At 39.0% G+C, this 22,969-nt stretch overlaps 1 protein-coding gene across 1 annotated transcript in view; it reads left to right on the top strand.

Moving 5' to 3' along the window:
* LOC121508925 (A disintegrin and metalloproteinase with thrombospondin motifs 7) overlaps positions 1-22,969 on the top strand; it is a 135,224-nt gene that overhangs the window by 96,928 nt on the left and 15,327 nt on the right. The window contains exons 18-23 of the mRNA XM_041786076.1: positions 3,293-3,506; positions 4,850-6,634; positions 7,985-8,137; positions 8,395-8,568; positions 13,497-13,643; positions 16,840-17,002. Of these exons, the coding sequence (XP_041642010.1) occupies positions 3,293-3,506; positions 4,850-6,634; positions 7,985-8,137; positions 8,395-8,568; positions 13,497-13,643; positions 16,840-17,002 (2,636 nt within the window). The remainder of the gene's footprint in view (positions 1-3,292; positions 3,507-4,849; positions 6,635-7,984; positions 8,138-8,394; positions 8,569-13,496; positions 13,644-16,839; positions 17,003-22,969) is intronic.

The following is a 22,969-nucleotide window of genomic DNA, read 5'->3' as shown; positions in this document are numbered from 1 at the left end:
CTGCTTTGATTCCTTTTTTCATGTTCTTATTTCTAACCTGCTGCTGATTGAGAATAACTGGGAACAACATGTGCAGAAAGAGTACTTGAGGACAAAGTGAAGATAAAACTACTTTCCCTTCCTACTGAGCCACACTCTGATAGATACTTTACCCCTGCCTAGATTGATGGAACAAAAATTATGCTTTTTAAGCATCAGCTCAGCACATCAGACTCTTGATTCAGTGTGAGGACATATGAAAATAGGTGTCTGGACACAGCTAGCACATCGCTTTGTTGAGATGGAAGAATTGCTTGTTGTCAGACATTTTCCTCCCACACAGTTTATTGTAGAGAAAGATGCTGTCAGTAGTGAAATGACTGAGATAACTTTGAGGAGTAGCTGTTTTTATACTGATAAGCATCGGTAGCACTGCCTTATGAAATCTATCCACACAGAAAGACAACAAAATAGGGTCATTATCCACTTTTTGTGGGTTTGACAATTAAAAGTGAAAATAATTTTTTTTTGATATATACTTATGCCTCTAACAGAGAAACAGTATAGTGAATAGAGTTGGTAATCGAGGAGCAAGGAGGTGGACATGTCAAAAATGAGCCTCAGGCCGGATTAGAACACTGCAGCCTGTGGACATGGAGCACTCAAAACCACTAAGCCACAGGCTCCCTGTGGAAGGACAATATTTTTATTGCTCAAAGTCAGTTGCATAATGCCAATGGATTCAATGGCATTTGTTTTGAAAACATAAATCTTGAAGTGATGATGTAGAAATGTGAGCTACAGTGCCTGTTTCTTGCAGTCCTTCTGACACTTTCATCCAAAAATCTCCTCAATCTTTTCTCTTTCAGTCAACCATTTCTTCTATGTTTATATTGACCTGCTGTTTCCATGAAAAAATGAAAGTATGCCAAACCACAAACAGGAACTCCCAGGAGACAGTGTGCTCAAGTCTTAGTGCTTGTCTTGAAAAAGCAGCATCATAGTGCACATTAGTGCTGTTGCAAATCAGTAATTCAGAGCAATTATCGTTGGGAATTTGTTTTTATAACTATTTTGAGTGAACCTATAAATGTCTGTTTTGTGTCTTAAATGGGAAACAGCTTGTTTGGGATTTAACACAGAACTGTGTTCATTGGTTTCCCTGCTTCTACCAGATGTTTAATGCTTTTTTTTTTTGTCTTATTTTTTTATTCTTTAATATCCCTGCAAACTGTTTTGTACCAGTAGAAGTTAAACTTAAGCATAAGAAACATAAAAGCAACTCTGCTCTTCAGTAACACTCCCAAACCAGCCAGAACAGTTTCCCGTTAACGTACTGGTCACTTTATTGGGCACAAATTGATAAGATTTTAATGATATTGATGCCATTATCAATTCTTTTTATTGATTTAATTCTTTATCACTTACTTGTACAAAATTAACGGTTCCAGATGCATGCCTTCCATGAAATCACTGTTCGACAGATGCTGCCTGCTGGCTGTTTGCATTATTTTTGACGAATGAAGCCACACTTTTGACCGCTTTAGCCTGTTTTTGTGACTGGCCGCCGTGCTTATTTCCTCGACTTTTCTGTTATTGTTCCAGCTGACAGCGTCTTGCAAGACTATGTTTTTCAAGGCACATGGAAGTAAGGCATCAATAAGGGAATTGTTTTGATTAAATGTATTTAATATCGATGGCTTGAACCAATTGGAACCGGTTCTCAACTGGAGCTGGTTCTCTATTCCCATCCCTATGCCTTGTTAGTAGGCATAGAGACCCCCTTTTGCATTCAGAACTGCTTTTATCTTGGTGGCATAGTTTCAACATGATGTTGGAAACATTCCTCTGAGATTTTGGTGCATATTGACATGATAGCATCACACGGTTGCTGCAAATTTGTCGGCTACACATCCATGATGTGTATCTCCTGTTCCACCATCTGAACTCATTTGTCATGTTCAAGAAACCAGTTTGAGATGATTTAAGCTTTGTGACATGGTGCATTATCCTGCCATCATAAGATGGTCAACTGTGGGCATAAAGGGATGGACATGATCAGCAACAATACTCAGGTAGGCTGTGGTGTTTAAACGATGCTCAGTTAGTACAAAGGGGCCCAAAGTGTGCCAAGAAAATATCCCCCACACCATTGCACTGCCAGCAGCCTGAATCATTGATACAGGGCAAGATGGATCCATGCTTTCATGTTGTTTACACCAGATTCTGACCCTACCATCCAAATGTCACGGCTGAAATCAAGACTCATTAGACCAGGCAACATTTTTCGATCTTCTGTTGTCCAATTTTGGTGAGCCTATGTGAACTGTAGCCTCAGTTTCCTGTTCTTAGCTGACAGGAGTGGCACACTGTGTGTTCTTCTGATGCTGTAGCCCATCTGCTTCAAGATTCGACATGTTGAGTGTTCAGTGATGGTATGCTGCATAACTTTGTTGTAACAAGTGGTTATCTGAGTTATTGTTGCCTTTCTATCATCTTGAACCAGTCTGTCCATTATTTTCTGACCTCTTGTATCAACAAGACATTTTCATCAACAAAACTGCCGCTCACTGGATATTTTCCCCTTATCAGACCATCTTCTGTAAACCCTAGAGATGGTCGTGCGTGAAAATCTCAGTAGATCAGCGGTTTCTGAAATACTCAGGTCTGGCACTGACAAACATGCCACCTTCAGAGTCACTTAAATTCCCTTTTCTTCCCTATTCTGATGCTCAGTTTGAAATTCAGCAAGTCATCTTGACTATGTCTATATGCCAAAATGCATTGAGTTGCTGCCATGTGATTGGCTGATTAGCTATTTGTGTTAACAAGCAATTAAACAGGTGCACCTTATAAAGTGGCCTGTGAGTGTAAATATTTGAGACAAGGCATGAAGTGTCCAAAAAGTATTGATTGACATTCTAAACTTTCTTAAAAGGTTTGAAACAAACTTAACAAAAAGAAGTTCACCCTGTCCCTGTCACCCTCCTGTGAAGTAAACACACCAGAAATGTGTTCAGGCTGTTTGCTTGTAACTATGCTGTCAGACACTGAGGGGGCTACAAATGTGAGTCAGAGGCCCCTTTTTGACAGACAAAAATTTCACCTTTTGTGTGAAGCAAAATTACCATGCTAACACCCTGAAAACACAACAAGGACTCTGTGTCCTGCAGAACAACTAAATTGCAAGCACTTAACCTTTGCAGACCAGCCAACAGCACTCGTATGCACCATGGTAAGATATTGTCATTTTCCATCAAAGTGTTTGTTCCATTACATTGCAACTGTTAGCATCTTTTGTGTTTGTGTTTAGATGGTGGTCGGGGGAATGGCAGAAGTGCTCAGCGAGCTGTGGGAGCTCAGGTCTAACTAAAAGGACAGTGCTGTGCATTCAGGCAGTGAGTGCAGAGGAGCAGGAAGCCCTGCAGCCCTCTGAATGTGAGCACATCCCCAAACCTGCATCACTATCCTCCTGTAATACACACATCCCCTGCCCTTCAGACTGGACCACTGGCAGCTGGTCAAAGGTGAGTCTTGTTTTTGGCAGCAAATAACTATCAACCAATCTTTACCTGTATAGCACTAACTCATCAGCCAATGTTATCTCAAGACACTTTACAAAGTGGGCAGGTCTAGACCATGCTCTTTGTTAAACAGAGACCTAAAGTGGGTAGTACACCTCTATCAATAACTTCATTCTACCAAGGGAATGGATTCTTGCAACATCCTCTGTTTAAATGAATATGTTTGTGTTGTAGTGCTTACATGAGGAAAAACTGATGTTGCAGTTGTTGTAGCAGAGTGTGATAGACAACAGCTCATTGTGCCAAGGCTTGTTGTGCCGTAAGAATTTGTACAATCACACGTAATTACTACACACATGATTTACAGTTATAAATATTTTTTATTTATTAGCGGTTATAAATTTGTGCGTATTGCTGTTGTTTGACTGTTCAGAGATCCCCCTGCATTAACCACATGTTCCTGTGTTTCCTGTGCCTACAAGGAAAACCTGAGGCAAGGAGAAAAGCAGCAAAACCGCAGAGCAGGCATCAATGACAACAGAATGGCACTGATAAAGTCATTGGCAGAATAAAGGAGGAGCTGGGGTAGAGGAGGGTTGTTATAAGCAGTTTGCAGAGGGGGCACCAAAGCATAGCCAGGCTAGAGCAGTTTAGATATGGCAGCGTGAATGCAATTAGCCAATAGCGTACTTAGTGAATCAGCTCACTGTCAGCTGATACATCTCAATTGTATGGCAGCGCTTAACTCCGTGGCCTGCTTTAGCTAATGCTATACGCTTGATTTACTGCAACATGTTTTAAGGGGGCTATTTGTATAGATAGGCATATATTTTGTATAAATTTTGGCTTGATCTTAGGTGTGCCTTGGGCAAATAAAGCTTAAAAACCACTGGTCTAGGTAATTGATGGGAAAAACTGACTGCAGCTGGATGCTATTCCCTGTAGCGATGTAAAATAAGGACCCACCTCTGCCGTTTTTGTTAAGCTTTAAAAAACTTTAAGACAGTTAGGTGGACAAGCCAAAACTGCCAACTGTCAGAAGCATTATGTTATCAGGTTTTCCCTCTGTCTGGGCCATTCTTGAAAATGCTATATCTTAAGAAACCCTTGTGGATTTCTTTTAAACTTTGCAAAATTTTTCCATCTAAGGTTGAACACCAAAGTCACCCCTTGACCCACCACTGTATTTTTACTGTCTGGCAATTGTTTACTTTGTGGATTTTAGATATGCCTTGCTTTCACTAGATCTTCTTAATTAAATTAAAGTTGCATAATCATTTTAAGGACAGTTGAAGGTCTAAATTTGGCCTGATCATCTTCTGATATTGTTTCTTTTCCTCCGGCAGTGCTCTCAGACTTGTGGAAGTGGAGTTCGTCGCCGTAACGTGACCTGCTCCAGAAACACAGGTGTTGACTGTGACCTGCAGAAGAAGCCACTCACTACTACTCCTTGTTTCATCCAGGACTGTCCACAAGTAGCGGATAATTTTGGAAGCATCGACTGGTCTGGAAGCGGCTGGTCAAGCAAAGAAGTGCTTAACGAAATCAACTCCATACCTGAAGTGAAACCTCCTCCCAAATACAGCACCACACGAGCCCAGCCTAGAAATCATCAAGACCTTAATAACAATGTGGAGGGAGATTTTCACTACCATAATAACATTGAAAATATTAACCAGGCTGCAGAAAACAGTGTCCAAGTTGATGATTTTTACTACGATTATAACTTTATCAACTTCCATGAAGACTTGTCAAATGACTTTGAGAGTGAAGGGAAGGATTCAGAGGGCAGTGACCCACTAGATGCTCCAGACAAGGCCAAACCGGCACACAATGTGAAAGAGATCACTCACATGGAAAGCACACTTGCTCCCACAGCCTCTACATACTTAACCACAATTTCGAAGGCCTACGCTTTGAAAGATGAGGAGCCACAGACAACAAAACCAGACAGCATGAGGGAAAATGAAAATGCAGTATCAAAGGAGTCTGTACAAACAAGTTCTGAAAATTTTGATGACTTTCTTTCAGAGGATTTTCTTCTACCTGTGTCGACCACTCACCCGCCACCTTTAACTCCAACACAGGATCCACAAACACAAAAACCGAGGCATAATTTTCTGTTGTGGCCTGAAAATACTAGCACAAAGTCGAGTCTGGTTTTCACAACAAATGAACCCACACAGGATGTGAAATGGGGGCAGTATGAGGAGGAGGCTGAAAATAACCATGACAATTTCTCAGAGGAGGAAAAGCCCATTCAGGAGGTCACTGTGACTCCAAAACATGCTGCTCCAACTCCACAACATCAAACCACTATTCATACTGTTGTCACAGCAACATCAGGTGCTAATAAGTATAGTTACAATGAAATAAGCACACAAGGTCTGACTGTTGCTGCAGAGGAAATAGATGAAGAGAGTCGAGAACTTTTAGGCTCTGACACTCCAGAAACTGGATTTAAGGTTGAAACTCAGAGTAAAAATACTTCTGATATACCTCAAACAACAAGTCAGTCATCAGCGTTTCCACCTTTCTCTGCATTAAAAGACGTGGGCTTGGATCAGACTAATGTAGAAACATTTACCACTAGTCAGTATTCATGGGACACTGACTTTGACCTCAGTACAACCTCACTTCCTGTCTTTATGGAATCTCCTCCTCTCCACATTCCCTCTCTGCTAACCTCAGGTAGCCAAAAGGCCTCAGATGACTCCAAGTCCGTAACTGGAACAGAACTCATACCTCCTACAAACCTGGATGACAGCGCTCGTCCTCCTCCAGCTAATTTCCTGCCAGCAATAATAAAACACACACCGACAGAAGCTGCCTCCACTGAAAGAACTGGAACACAATCCCCAGCTCCGTCCATTGATTCTGCTGATTTAGACTTCATTGAAGTAGTTATCCCAGCGATAGCAGGGAGCAGCAGTGCCCCTGAAATGTCAAACCAGCTTACAACAAACGCAGCAGTTGACCCACAAGGTGTAACACAAGGAACACCTGCTGTTTCCATTTTGCCGACAAATCCACCGGCCCTGTGGACTCTTCCAGGGCCGACATTGGTCCAAACGTCCGCCTCCACACAAGTCATTATTCCTGCCTACTGGGTCACCGGCAACTGGAGCGCTGTGAGTCTGCATTATTACACCCATTATGACTTTAGCTGTGTCTCTAGTTTTTTTCTCTTTGAACACAGAGTTGGGAAAATAATATAAGACTGTTATAGAAGTAAAAGTACAGTTACTTTGGTTAAACTTTACTTAAGTAGAAGTAAAAGTACTGGCCAATAAATCTGATCAAGTAAAATAAAAATCTGTTAAAGTTTACTCAAAATAGCTATTCAGGAGTTGTGCAGTAAAATTTGATTCTCCTAAGTGTGCAATTACAACATGAGAGTATGAATCTCCAACCAGCCTGTTCAGGTTTAGTCAAACCTTTATAATAAAGTGAAATGCAACCGCTGTTTTTTCAGATCAAATGTAGGACCAGTCTGTCGGTAGGTTTCTACATCAGAAACTTTATATCAAAGGTAGAATGCTACTGCCTCTAACCAGCTTTGTCATTCAGAGCCCGCTCCCATCCTCTCCTGCACCTGCACTTCCTTGCCCTGAGAGCTCTGGCTTTAGTAACGCCGGTGCTGGAGCCAACAGCCCAAACAGGTAGTACTCAGGACTATCACGCTCCACCACTAAATTACAGCCTGTTTCAGGGGACTCTGGAGGAGAAAAATCCTCCGTCTCAAAAGATTGCTCTGAGGCAGCAGTGCTACTGGACTCTGTTACTTTCTAGCAAGGGACTGTCATTGTCACCCCCACCTCATCTGGAAAACCCTGTCCTTTTCTCCTCCCTCCTCAGTACCAAACTGCTCACTTTCTTTGCATTTTTTGAAATCCTGAAGTGGGCGGAGTTAGCTTTGAGCTGGGGGTTCACTTACACTTTAACAAAATTCCTTGAGGACATAATTTAGAGCAGTGGTTCTAAACGTGTCTGTCCTCAGGACCCACCAACACCTCCTAAATCAGAAATCAGGACCCTGATTTTCAAAAAGTTTTAACTAATCAAACTGAGGAAGTACAATTCATCAGCATACTATTTATATACCTGCTTCTCGACATTGATTTCATTTATTTATTTAATATTTATTTAACATGGACGCACAGTAACATTGATGCTGTGGCATTTAATCATGCACAGGTCCCAGATGCACTGCTGCAAGTGTTTATAGCAAAGTGCTGACCCACCAGTTAAGAACCACTAAAATGAGGAAACAACTAAAGTCAAATCAGTAATTTAATTTCAGACCAATGCTTCAACATTGATTTATGTTGTATGGTTTATTACATTTATAAAACTTGCTTTCATTTGCATATAGCTTCCAGAAGATTTTAATGTCTATGCTGCAGTTGTTGGATAAATTGGATCCATAAAACTTTAGAGAGTAAGCAGTGTACTAATGTGTTGCCACATTTCTGAGGCAGTGCTCCACCACTTGTGGTCTGGGTGCCATCTGGAGGACTTTGGCCTGCAGTACTGGCTCAGACTCTGACTGTGATCCAGCTAAGAGGCCAGCACCAGCCCAGAGGTGTTACCTCCGTCCCTGCTCCATGTGGAAGGTCGAGGAATGGAGTAAGGTGAGGGGGGTTGTAATATTATATTTCCAATTATAAGTATGATCATAATTTTGGCTGTTTCCTTGTGAGTTTCTTATGAAAAATCCCCGAGAAGCTGCTGTGCAGCGTTGAAGTTAGTCCTCCCTCACTTCTTAAAGGCGTCTAAGCTGAGTGTCTAAACAGATAAAAGTCCCAAAACAAACTCAGTCACCTTAGCCTCACAATGAAAGCAGAAGGTCATGCTGTGTGAATAACAATCATGCCACGTTCACTCCCAGTGCTCTAAGAACTGTGAAGGCGGCTTTAAATCCCGAGAGGTCCAGTGTTTTGACATGCGAGATCAGAGACCCCTACGACCCTTCCACTGCAGAGCCGTGTCCTCCAGGCCACAGACCCACATGCCCTGCAACCTCCAGCCATGTCTTGACTGGTACGCCTCCTCCTGGGGTGAGGTGAGTAATCTGCAAGGGTTAATGGTGGACGATGTCAGAACATGTAGCGGTGTTTTTTCTGAGTAGGATAGAAATGCTAATTCCTGTGTTTTTGTCAATATGTGTCAGTATGCTGCAGGTAAAAAGTGGGTTATGTTTTAATCTTTGTTTATTATTTTTTTTTTGTAAGGCTTTCTGAGGAAAAAATTTTCTTGCAGTAACATCTGTTTGTTTTCAAATAAAATAATAACAAATTGAATGACACTCAGAGCATTTTGATAAAACTTCACAACAAAAACGAGCAGGTAGTGTAGTGGTTTTATCCAAATGCTCTGTGTACAGAAGCCTCTGAGTCCTTAGTGAGTGGCCTGGGTTCAAATCTGGCCTGTTGCTTCTTTCCTGAATGTCATTCTGTACTCTCTCCCCAGTTCCTGACTTTATTCCATGTTCTGTCTCTACAATAAAATAATATATAAGAACAAAATAAATCTTAAACAAAATACTTTCTGTCAGATCCAAGATGGCTGTTAGAGGACCTTCCATAGGGAAAATAATTAAGTAGTGCTACTCCTTTAATAGATAAAAGATAGAAAATAAACATAGAGAATTATAATTAACTTACGTGGAATAAATATAATACTAAGGGAAAAATATACAAAATGAATGTAAAAAAAAATCCCCACATTTATTTGTAACAGACTTAAGGGTTGCGAGCTTCATGAATTATATTTAAAGGATTATTCTTAACTTTGTTTCTAGAGTTTCATAAAAATTCTGATCTATAAAAATGAGTTTTTGGTTGCTGTTTAAGAGAAATACTGGACTCTGCAGACCTGATATTCTGGGGAAGACTATTTCAGAGTTTGTGAGCTGCTACTGCAAATGCATGATCGCCTTTAGATTTAAAATGTGAATAAAGGACTGTTAAAAGGCCCTGGTTAGATGAGAGGAGAGTGTGACCACTTGAATATATGCTCAGTAGGTCAGTTAAGTATGCTGGTGTCTGGCCATGTAAGGCCTTAAAGGTGATTGATAAGATTCTAAACTGTATTCTATATTGTACTGGAAGCCAATGGAGGAAAGCAAGAATGGGAGTCATATGAGAGTAACGTCTAAAATTGGACAGTAACCTAGCAGCAGCATTTTGCACCCATTGTACAGGGGTTAATGAGGACCGAGTTATTCAGAAGAAGAGGGGGTTGAAGTAGTCTAACAAAGAAGACAATGCTATGTGTGAAAAGTTTAGTATTTTAGCTGTACGTATGGGTTTGATTTTGGTGTTTGCTGTTATGGGAATCAAAGTTTAGGTGTTTTTAAGATGCTTTGAGGTGGACTTAATGTTGCAAGGGGACCAAGATGGTGGATGGCTTAGAAATATGCTGGGTGTGGCATAAATAAGGGAACAGTTTAATAAAACAAGGTTCAGATGGCTTTTGACTTGTCCACTGTGCTGAGTTTTTAGACACAAAATGAGTCTTTAAAGAGAATTTGTAGACTTACTTTCCATCATTGTGGCTGCAGGGAGATGTAGTGATTTCACCAAAGTGTTTAGAGGGCCAATTAATCATGCAATTAATCACTGTAAAAATGTACTGATTGTGCATCTTCGCTAATAACTTTAATGTGATTAATCTTGATAGTCATAGTTATTTTTCATTACCACATATACCTTAAAATAATAGCATTACTCAATATTATAGTATATTTCTTCCAATCTGGTTGCTTATGGTTGTTCATTTTAATTTGAGTGCAACAAAATATAAATTTGCTGAAACTTTTGAAGTGTAATCAGTCACATTTTGATTATTATTAAAATTCTGCTTTTGTTACCCACACCGATTAAATTGGCAGGGGGTTATTTAAAGGGTTCCGTTTCTTTGTTTCTTTGTTTGTTTGTATGTGTACTAGTTAACTCAAGACCAGAAAGTCGGATCTTCACCAAACTTTCAGGAAATCTTAGGATAGTGACAGGGAAGAATCGATTAGATTTTGGTGATGATCCGCGCACCCGTTCGGTTTTTCTCAGACTTCCAAATTTTGAACACCATAGTAATCAGTGGGAGCTTAAGTTCCTCTGTGGCACTGCTTAGGCATGGGTCTGCCGCCTCAGACGGCCATTCTAGTTTGTTAATAATTTTATTCTATTTCTAAGAGTCAGTCTGATTTTTAAAATGTAAGGTTAGATTCAACCCAGTATCTGTAACACACAAATTGAGCATAGAATGTTAGTTCAGGCAGGCAACAGAGTAGAGCCCTTACATATAATTGAGGCCACCTGATCTCATGCTGGGCCTTATGAGCTGACGAACAGCTGATTAGCTTCTAAGCATGCTATTGGCTAATTGCACACAGGCTGCCATATAAAAGCTTCTCTAGCTTGGCATTTCTTTGTTACTCCCTCTACAAGTTGCTTTTTGCAACCCTCCTCAACCCCAGCTCCTCTTTTATTCTGCTTCTGACTTAATTAGTGTCATTCTGTTGTTATTGATGCTTGCTCTGCTCTGGGTTTCTTGCTGCCTCTTTCCTTCCTCAGGCTTTCCTTGTAGGCACAGAAAGAGCCGTGTCCTGCTTGATGCTTTCCATGTAGGCTTGTGGAAAGGCAGGGGGATCCCTGAACAGCCACATCACTACATTTAGATAATGACAATAGGTGCTTATTAGTAACTGCTGAAAAAGGAAAATATTTACAACCACAAATCGTGTGTGTTTCTTGAAAAAGCGGTCTCGACGGAATAACTATAAACTATTCCTAAGACTGAGGATCAACAGTAACTTGTGACTTCCAGTTTGTTAAATTTCTGTTTTTATCAGACAAAGCCTGGTTAAAAAGGCTGTCTCTGATTTTGGAATAAGCTGTTTTGCCCTTTAACAAACTGGTCTATCTCTGTTGGAATTTTTTTTCTGTAAAACTCTAAAGAACATCAGCCTGTCTGTTACCAAAAAGAAAAAACAACAGAGTTTTTATAACCTTGTCTTCTTTGGGTGCATCTCACCCAAGGGTTGCATGACGGCCCAGTCTTCCGTTTTTCAAGGCATAGTCCAAGGAGATCTAGCAGAGCAATTTGGAATGCTGTTTACCTTGTAGTCATTCAGACCATACGTTTTCTTTGTAATCATTCAAATTTAAATTCATAAACTCGCTGACCTTATTATTCATTTTCAGCATGGCTATATCAAATGATATTTTTTCTTTCTTTTTTTTTTTGTGGGACTTAATGTAAGAACCCTCTTTTATGTAATTCTTTATTTGGAATCATACTTAATTGACAATGGTACAATGACTAGCAGAAAGACTTCCAGTATGATCCCTCTTTAAGTTTTTCCTTTAACATAGAGATGAAATAAAAGGAAAAAATAATAGCAATAAAAAAGGAACTTATTGCACTTTATAACATTAGAACATGGGGTGTCTCTTATCTAATAAAACAGGAAAAAATCTTTACATATGGATGTATGTAAAATAAGTGAGTTCAAACAAAAAAAGGGCGTTTAGGGAGAATATAGATTTTCCACTTTTCCCACAATTCTTGAAATCTGTTCCTCTGGAGCCGTAATGAAAAGGTGACTCGTTCCATTACATAGATTTCATAAGTTATATTGTACCAGTCTTCTATAGTTGGAGCTTCCGGCTTAAGCCATTTTTTGTTATTGCCTTCCAGGCAGCAATACTCAATATTGCAAACAGGTACCTAGTTTTCTTATTTTTTTGATGACAGTAAGATTCCAACAAAGAGTTGCTCCCAGTTAAAAGTAAATTTAGTCCCAAATATATTTTCCAATTCTTTATGGATATCATGCCAAAACCTATACACTTTGGGACAGGTCCAGAACAGATGAAAATGATTAGCTTCCTGGGAACCACAATTCCTCCAACAGTTGGAGAAGCCTGAATGGCGATGTTTCTGTACAGGTGTGATAAAATATCGAATTATACTCTTCCACCCGAATGCTCTCCAAGAAGTTGAATTTGTAATTTTCCATTGAAACTCTCTGTATTTTTCCCAGGTTTCTTCAGAGATTTGTGTCCAATTTTCCTTTTCCCATTTTTGTTTTATATAAAACGTGTTCTCTGATTTGACATTGTGAAGCCCTCTATATATCCTTGAAATTATTTTAAGTCCTGAGTCTCCCCTAGAGGCACTAATAAAAACTTTGAGGAGGTCATTCTCAAATGCTTTTTTTGTCTCTAAAATTGAGCTGTTTATGTAATGCCTCACCTGCAAAAATCTGAAGAAATCACTATTGTTCAACCCATGGACACTTTCAGGGCCCAAAAGGTGCTTAAAATTTCCTGGTCAAAAAAATTACAATATGCAGACAGACCCTGTTTTGCCCATTTACTATAATTAATATCTTGTCTGTCGGGCATGAAGTCGATGTCATTTGAACACCATCTCAGAATTTTTATCCCCTCAGTCAAACCAGCCTTCATGATAACATTTAAGTGTGTTTTGAGACATAGATTAATCCAACTATTATCAATTTCCAAAAGATTTTTTACCAATCTCCTACCCCCCAAACGTGCCTGAATTGGGACTGTCCCTGAGAGATTTTCTTCAGTACTTTTCCATCTTGACTGAAAATCAAAATTGCACCAGCAAACCAAAGTTCTCAGCTGACCAGAGATATATTTTTCTTTATTTTTAATTACTTTTACTCTATATTGTGCTTTAAAGCAGCAAAAATGTCTTTGGATGAAAAATGCTGTTACACAGTTTACTTATCTCATTGTCATAAAAAGTGTACACAATCTTCACTGCAGCTGACAGTCATGCATATTACTTTTACAATCTTCTATTTATGCAAAGACCAGGGTAAAAGAAACATGTATAAAAGCTTTTCAGGATGCGCTGAACAAACTCAGAACAAGCCTTGAATGCAGTCAAGTCTGTATGCATATACACATTTCTTTTCATGTATACGTCACTGTGTTTTTGTGCATTGTTCAGTGCTCTGAGGTGTGTGGAGGAGGAGAGCAGCAGAGAATAGTTGCCTGTCCGGAGGAGGATCGATGTGACAGGGAGCTTCAGCCCAGCAGCTTCCAATCATGTAACGCCCAGCCCTGTGCTCAGTGGCTTACTGGCTCATGGGGACAGGTATTTGCACACAGAGACACATAGAAATATACTGCAATTTCACAGTTGTTTAAATCAAAAGAATAGTCCAGCATGATGAATAATTCATAGACCAGTGTACAAGCTGAGGCTTTATCACCATGGAGTCAGAGTCAGATATGGATTGTTCTGAAATGCTTTGCTTGAAATTTCATTAACTGTCCAAACATAGGAAGAGCAGCATCACTACACCTTAAAGCATAATGAAAAACACAGGACTATGATGATCATAAAACTGTTGGTCGTAGGGTTTACTTATTCAGTCTGAAGGCTGATACTTGAAGTGAACCAAAGTAAGCTGGCTGGTCAAACCGCAAAATTAATTCCAAGCCTGTTTCAGCCAACCAGAATCTAAAACTAACTTAAGGATTAACCATCAAAGTTGGTACAGTCCATAGCAGAAAAGATTTTTGTTGCAGTTTTAGGCAAACTCTCATGGTTGTTGAGGTTAACGACTTAATTATTATTATTCATTACAATTTATCTTTCCTTTTGTCCTCTACTGTGATCCAAAATAACAAACTAAAACCAAACTACTCAGAAAATAAACATTGGACATAAATCAGTATGATAACAGCTAGCTATGCATAGGAAAAAATAATTTGATATGTATTTGAACTTTACAGTTTGACTCCTATCTCTTATCGCAAAGAAGGCAGGGTTTATCATCATCAACCTTTATTTAAATCTCAGGGATCACTGAGGTTTCCCTCATTTGCAATATTGAGTTAGTTATAAGCACAAATAAAAATTTTTACTCTGAGAAGCAATCAAACCAAAATAAAATAGATTGAAATAATTGATTAAAATCGTCTCAGAGAAATGAGAGTGCTCATCTTAGGTGTGTGTTGTAGAAGATTCCTCATATTTGGAACAGGAGTTAAAAGCAGATGTTTCCAATTCAGAGTAAACCTGCAAGACATGAAGCATTGGACAGTTAGAAGAGTAAGGTCCAGTTGACCAGTTAAGCATAGATGTTACATTAGACGGTGTACGTTCAATAAAAAGGGATTTATAAATTAAGAGATAAAGGTGTTTATCATACCTCTGGGCCAGGGAAGACCACCAGACTTTGTTATACATGGACTTGAGCTTGTATAGCGCATTTCTAGTCACTCCATTCACTCCACATGCATACACTGATGGCAGAGATTGCTGTGGAGAATCGTCCGTCAGTATTAGCTAATCCCATTCAAACATATCCATCCATGCCACTAACGAGCCAGTGGGAGCAAGTTGGGGTTACACTGGGTTAAGTGTCTTGCCAAAGGATATATGACTCCAGGAGCTTTAGATTGAACCCACAACCTTCTAATTGCAGGAAAATTTTTTCAAACTCCAAGTGGGCTTTCACATAATTTGCACTGAGGAGAGGCTTCCAGCTCAGTCAGAGCGACCATCGAGTGCTTGGTCACCTCTCTATCTTAGGCCCTTCCACCCTAATTGTTCAGTTTGGCCAGGTCACCACCTCTTATGCAAAAACTTTTGAGAATTCTGGGGGCCACTGTGCTCTTTCAGTACAGCAGAATATTTTGTTGTCTTTCTAGTAAATCCGTGCCTTAAAACAGTCCTGTCTCTGAGCTCTGCAGGCAGTTTCTTTGACCTCATGGTTTGGTTTTTGCTCTGATATGCATTGTCAGCTGTGAGGCCTTCTATAGAAAGGCGTGCCTTTCTAAATCACGTCCAATCAGTTTATTTCATCACAGGTTCATCACAGGTTCATCAAACATCTCAGCAAAGATCAAGAGAAATGGGAAGCACTGAGGCTAAATCTGTTGCAAAGGGGTCTGAATACTTATGTCAGTGTGATATTTCAGTTTTTTCATTTAAATAAAAATGTAAAAAAAATCTAGTTTTTCTTTGTCATTATGAGGTACTGTGTGTAGATTTTTGAGAGCAAAAATGAATTCAAACAATTTTGTATCAGGCTACAACATAACAGACCGAGAGAAGTGAAGGGGTTCTGATTACTCTGTCAATGCACTATACATTCATGTCATTCAAGCAGTAATTTCACAATAAAAGTTTCCAGAGCGGAGACCGGCAATGTTCAGTGAGCCCTCTTAAGTATGCTAAGCGTTGTGCTCTTGCTTAATAAATTGTTTTAATAACTGAATCTTACCAGAGTTAAAGATTTGGATGACAATTTTTCATATCTATATCCAGGTAAAATGAAAATGAAAATATTTTCTTACCACTGATGATTAACAGATTACACATTTGCTGATGTGTATCCAACTCTGGTTATTGGTATGTTGAAAATCAGATAAAAGGTAGTGTTTGTTGCTTTTTGGTGCATGTCATTACAGACTCTCTATCCTTGTATTTCTTGATGCTCTCAAGATGCCTTAAAGATCAGATAAGAGACAGAGCAGAGCTAATGAGGACAAGGATGAATGAATAAATTCTGATCCATAAATGTGTCATGTAGCCACATCAGTTAAGGCATTATTTGAATTAGTATCAACGACTTTGATTAACAGCTTTTAGAAGAACCCTGTGTAGAGTCTTGAACTTTATCTTAGTGATTTAGTGAAAGAACCGTTGTAAATACATACATACTTATCCATGGAAGGCATTTCTACTTCCCAATATCCACATTTTGGATAATGATCCACTTGGTCTTTACACAGTGTGAAAAGCTGCAAGCAAATGTCTAACAATGATTTGAGGGATTTAGAAGTTTCATCTGAATGTTTGTACCTCCCATTGTGAAATAATAATGACACCTGTTCTCAAAGAAGATGGAACAAATCTGTTAAATCCTTGAACCACATCAATAGTGCCAAACCACCTCCCCCAGATTCTTTCATCACCACACAGTCCTTTTAAATCTGTGAAAGATGGAAAAAAGTAGACAATATATTAAAACTTTAAAAAGGAGATTTTTAGCCCAGTGGTAATGAATAGAAATTAAGTTTGAAGTTGAGTTTTTAGTCACAGCCTAATTAGACTTTTGTAGTCAGTGCCCTGTCAGTCTCAGCCATAATAACAAGAGAAGAAAAACATCTAACGACCCTGATATACTGCAAAAATGGTCAGAACCACCATCAAAACCATTGAACTGAAACTATGAATATAATGCAGGACATTAAAAACAGAGTTGCTGTAAAATGTAACCATTAAGATATGGTATCTACTAAACATTTGCATTTTTACCCGGTGTCTGTCTCTGCAGTGTTCAGCTTCCTGTGGCGGCGGAGTTCAGCGTCGACTCATTAAATGCATCAACACAAAGAGCGAGACAAATGAGGAACTGGATCCAGCTGAATGTGACCACGAGCTGCAGCCTGAGAGCACGCGCAAGTGTAACTTACAGGAGTGTGAGAGCACCCGCTCTGGTGAGTGGATCACGATGTAAAATCATCACCACACATTTATGCACAGACAGAAAATAAACAATGGTATTTTACTATAGCACTGTTTTAAAGGAATTCCTGCATATTAAGACATACGGCTGTAATAACACCAACAAAAGTGTCTATTAGATTAACATTGTCCAAGGAGACACTTGAGATTTAAATAAATAAGAAATAAATTCTCAACTTGACTGCCATTGTTGTGCAATGCACATCTTTTTCTATGAAACACCCACTGTCTTCACCGGCAGTGGTTTGTCTGAGTGAAGCATGTTATTGGCTGAGAAGTGCTATGTATAGCTAGATGAGAGTTAGATGAGAGAAGCTGCGCTGGTCAAGATAGATCACTTTGAATGCAAAGAAGCTGCACAGGTTGAGAGCAGCACAGTCATCAGAATGAGATGACTGGAGTGCATGAATCCAGATTGGATGGCACTTGACCACTCATCCACTGAGCCTCGGCTCACAGGTCTGCAGTCACATTGTAATCTGGGTTGTCGTCATTGTTTTTTACATTGTCTAAATTTCTGCTGTGTAGTCATCCTCAGTGTCTCTTTCCTAGCCTAGCTGAGGTTGTCAGAAAGAGTCTGTCACCTCTCATCTTTAAAAATGTTTTCATCCATCAACTCTTCCACACAGAGGCTAAAGAGGCTAAAATATTTTTTTGTTCCCTCCTGGCATGTTTTTTTCGCAAATCATGGTTCAGTATTTATCTGGAATGGGCTGACATCACAACAGGTCTTAAACGTAGGACTGAATATGAACGTTCAATCCTTTCCAAATGGCTTAAAATCTGTCTTGGATTAAATTTGAGCTGTAAGATGGTAAAGGAGTCAATACCAAAAAGTTCTATTTCTACAACAGCTGTTTTTTATTTTTATTTATATATACTACATGTTTTCCTTCTAGGAATTTTTTGTCAAACTGGCTGATGCCTTCATCTTTCTGAATATATGATCCCTTTATTCTTTATCAGCATATCTGACATTGTTGGCTGTCTGCAGCAGCTTTTTCATCTCTAGGATTTGACCATTTCCCCCTCTAATGATGCTGACCAGTGGAAAAGCTGAGGACAGCAGCCTCAAAGGTCTTCTTTGTTAAAAGGCACGCAGAAGAAGAATTGATACTTTTTTCCAATCACTGAGAGAATAGTAAAATACTTCTACAGTCAAAGAATCTATTCACAGCAGTAGGAAAATTAGAGGCTCATGCTTGAAATACATTTTTTTTCACCACTCTATGTTTCCATCTTATGCTCTTGATGAAGTCATTTCTGTCAGTTGGACTGGCGACAGACTAAATGATTGTAGGACAGATTTTGGGCCTGATCCCCCAGACAATATAAGAATGTGGCCCAATTAACTAAATTGATAAACATGCATTAAAGTAGGATTTAATGTTGTATGTTGTTGTGTTTTCTCATTTTTCTGTGCTGATAAGTGCATAATTAATGATTTTAATTTAATATCAGCGCTCAAATGTGCATAAGAGTACTTTTTTCACAATTAGGTTTCGAGAACAATTTTTCTCTCATGGACCAGAATGGTTGGTAAATGGTGCCCAATAATTCTTCATCAGGACATTTCAGTTGGGTTGGAGTAGACTTTGAGGTGCTGCTGTTGACTAGACTTGTAATGAGACCAGAATTATGAAATTTGATACGATATTAGCCATGTCAATAGATATCCATACCTGTTTTTGACACCATTGCAAACACCAAAAATGGCTTAATTTAGTCTACTAATTTAATTATTTTATTTTCAGTCGGCATGTAAGAAAGGTTAAATAAACGGCAAACAAATACCACAGTGTGGCACTGTTTGTAGTTTTGAAAAGCAACATAAATGAGATATTAAAAATGTATCTGGCTTATCTAAAGTCAGATGTATTCTCTGAGTTATCATGAATAAACCAGAAGAAGTATAAGAAGTGCTTCTGCTTTCTAAGTTTTCTTTTTCCCCATATTCAGGTCATAATATGGGTGTCGGCTTTATGTAGGGCTGTCAGACTGTCATCACTCCGCAGGCAAAGTTTTTATGGACCACAAGACCACATGGTCTCTCTCTTCTGCTCTCTATCTTTCTATAACAGACACTTGTCACTGTAAAAACAAGTAAAAAATCTAAATGGACTAGAGCTTGTGTAGCTCTTTTCTATTTATCTAACTACTCAAAGTGCTTTTACACTGTAGGTCTCACCATTCAACACAGATTCATTCACTGATTGCAGCGGTTGCTATGGAGAAGTGGCCATCAATATATTGATCTCATTCATACTCTTCCATACCTATTTACATGCCACTGACACAGCAGTGGGAGCAAATTAGGGCTAAGTGTCTTGCCCAAGGACATACCGAGCTGTAGGAGCTGGGGATCGAACCTTCAGATTGTGAGACGGTCGACTACCTACTAAACCACAGTCACCTTGTGGTGGAAGTTTGATAACAAAAGGTGCAGAGGACTTTTGACTTGTCCTCTGAGCTGATAGCCATTCAAGTAAAATGTGACTTATTTTACATCACTGCAGCTGCAGGGAGACATTGTACTGGCATCACCAAAGTGTGCTGAAAGGGTTAATAAAGCCTATTATTAATAGGGCTGGGCAATTAATCGCAATTAAATCGCATCATGGCCTGCTGCAATTTACAAATCACAGAAGTTGCAATATTTCTTGAGCTTGAAATGTGTCAAAATGCCATTTTAATAAATCAGTTTTTTTGCAGCAGAGATTTTATGAACATTATGCAAACATTGAAGTGGTTTACAAAAAGTTCTCCTTTTTGTGTTTTATGTATATTTTTCTTAATCAAAATGTGTGACATAAAAATGTTAATGTCCTTAAACAAAGCATTACATTTGCAATATGAGCAGAAGTAGATAGCTCATTGTATCTGAAACTGATGAAGCCTAGCGTAACTTCACGAAAGTCACACCCCAGCTGTGATCAGATGGTAGCCAGCTTCACCTCCTCCACCCCAGCCTCCTCCTTTATAGCTTAAAGCTTGTTGCACCCCCATATTCAGATTCATGCTACTATGTATTTATTGCACCTGAAATAATTTCATTGTTTTCAATGCATATGGTATTATTTATGGAATTATTTATTATTGAATTTTTCGAGAAATACTTAAGATTGGCTTAAGAATAATCGCATATTAAATTGCATTCGCAGTATTGTGGGAAAAAAATCACAATCAGATTTTTTTTTGTAAATCGTTCAGCTCTAATGACTAATATGATTTTAAAAAAGGTAATGCTACTAATGATGGAACCTTATTAATTATGATTAATGCATTAATGCTGACAGCCCTAGTTTTTGTTTTTAGATATTAAAATGCTCTTGATTTCCTCATCTGTTTATAGCTGTGTGTAATAATGACTATTTGAACAGTTGTGTGAATTTCCTTATGCTGGCTACATCGGTTCAGTGGCATTTCTGTGTTATATCGGATATGAAATCACAATGTGTCTCAGAGGGCAGCCTAGTAAGATTCTGAACACCAGCATCACTGACATTTGAAGGTATAGAGGCACAGAAGAGTTGTGATAAATATTTGAAGCTTCTGATAACATGGCATCATACAGCTGGCCATGCAAGCTCTGTGTGTCACTCTTCATCTTCAGTCGAGTATTTCTTAGATGATTGAAAATGTTTTGTTTCCTCCCTTATATTAAGTCCAGCCTAAAGATGCATGTTGAAATCAAAGGCACAAACAGAAGCATGTTTGATCAGCCTTAAACAAGGAGCTTAGAAATTTAACAAATTATTCCACATGTGAAATATTAAGAACTAGGAATGTCTAAGAGGACATCAACGTGCATAATAAATTCACTCTGGTGTAACTTTTACTCAAATCCCATTAATTAAGAAAAGAAGGGACCAGCAGATTTGCTCTGGTAAACAGAATGTTCAACAGTGCCATTCATCAGATTAAATCTCCTTGAAAGTAGTCTAAAAAATGTGTTTAATTTCCGAGAATAAGTCTGACTAATGCTTTTTGTGAAGAGCATAAAAACTCATCTCAGAAAGGAACATGATGATCTGTAGACTGTATGACATAAAAGGATATCTGCAGGGACAATCATCATCCTTAATACTTCGTAAGATGAACAGTATGACCTGACACCAAAATGCATCACCAAAGTTTATACCTATTGCAGTAAAATCAGAATGTTTGGGATAAAATAAATTACTTTTTCGAATCAAAGTTTATTTGAAAAGTTTGTTTGCAGAAAGTGAGAGTGTGTTTTTCTTAGAGTGACTATATTTTAGTTCATTCAGCTGTATAATACCAAAGAGTTAATTTATTTTCACACCCAAATAATTACAACTTTGCTGTGAAACAAATTGAATCAAGCACAGAATCTATAAAGATGATAAATTATAATTTATTTCTTAATTCAATTTAGAAATGACTTTAGAGGTATTTGATGCATGCATAATTGATCAGCTTATCATAACTAAACCATATTTTATAGTCGAAAGTGCAATTATACAAATCAAAACCATGCATCATTGCTCATTTCACAGTGCAAACTAATTTCAATATTAGAAAAAGATAACCTGAGTAAGTCAAAATGAATAATAATTTCATTTGATTAAACCTACCTGGCACTAAAAAATGTGAAAAAATAATTCCTGACAGGAACAGCCAAATGTGGTGGTAGTGTGATGGTCTGGGGTTTCTTTGCTGCTTGACAAAATCAATACAACCACAATTTCTAGCAGTTTGTGACCTCAGACTCAAGGGTTTTGCAGCAGGACAAGGACCCCTAATCCACCAAAGTCCAGACCTAAATCAGATTAAGATGCTGTGGTATGACTGCAAACAGACCATTCATGCTTGACAACCTTCCAGTGTGGCTGAGTTTTAAAAAAATCTGTGTAGAAGAGCACACAAAAATTTCTCAATGTTTGACATGGACAGTTACCGCAAACTCTTGCTTGCAGTTGTTGCCACAAGGGTGGAACAACCAGTTACTAGGTTTAGGGGGCAATTACATTCTCACAAAAGGCCAGGTGGGTTTGGATGGCTTATTTCCCTTAATGAATTCAATCATTATTTAAAAAAACAGATCAGGGAGCAGGTGGTCTAGTGGTTAAAGGCGCTCACTGCGTGTGCGGGCGGCCCAGGTTCGAATCCGGCCTGGGGCCCTTTACTGCGTGTCTCTCCCCTGCTCTTGGCCCTGTTTCCAACTCTATCCACTGTCCTCCTCTATCTAATGGAGGCACAAAAATGCCCAAAAATAAATCTTAAAAAAAAACAAAAACAAAACAGATGATTAATCAATTAAGGAAAAAAATTAGGCTTTTTGAAAAGTATTAAAAAACCTTAAATACAAGGCATTGTCATCCTGGGGACCGAAGTTAAGTCTGGTGTAGAACGCTTTCTTTGCACAGAGTTCACTCACCCCTGTTGGAGCATAGACTGTGACAAACAAAATCGAGACCAATTAATGGGTCAATCCCACTTGCTGCAAATGCTCAATGACAGGCCTTACCTCCAATATCAAGAAGACTAGTTGAGTCGCAACTGCCAGCCCCATCCCCTCAGTGTGGTGTCCATCAGAGTGGCTGGACCAGTACCAGTAGTAGGTGTATCCGTCTACCCACACTAGTCTCGCCAGTACCAATATGCCTCACCTCAGACAAGGCAGTGATGGTAATCCCAAGCCTAGCCAGCTCCCTTGACATTGAAGGGATGCAAGAGTTCTCCTGAAGAGAAGTCACGTTCCAGGTGCTGATCCAAAAAGACTCTAGATGAGCCGAAACAGTTGAGAACTGGTCGATGACACCTCAGCACCACCAGCAGCTTCAGGAATACTACCCCTGCAAGTATAAAGTGTGGGGGGGCAAGGCTCCCAAGGTAATGGACGCTGACATGCTTTAAGCTGTGTTAGCAACTACTGTAATCAAATGAAAAACAAGGCCATAAGGCCTCAATTTTGT

This window comes from Cheilinus undulatus, linkage group 1, assembly GCF_018320785.1.
Source record: "Cheilinus undulatus linkage group 1, ASM1832078v1, whole genome shotgun sequence".
Taxonomy (NCBI): Eukaryota; Metazoa; Chordata; class Actinopteri; order Labriformes; family Labridae; genus Cheilinus; species Cheilinus undulatus.
The sequence above is the reverse complement of the archived record's forward strand: the minus strand, read 5'-3'. Positions and strand labels throughout refer to the sequence as shown.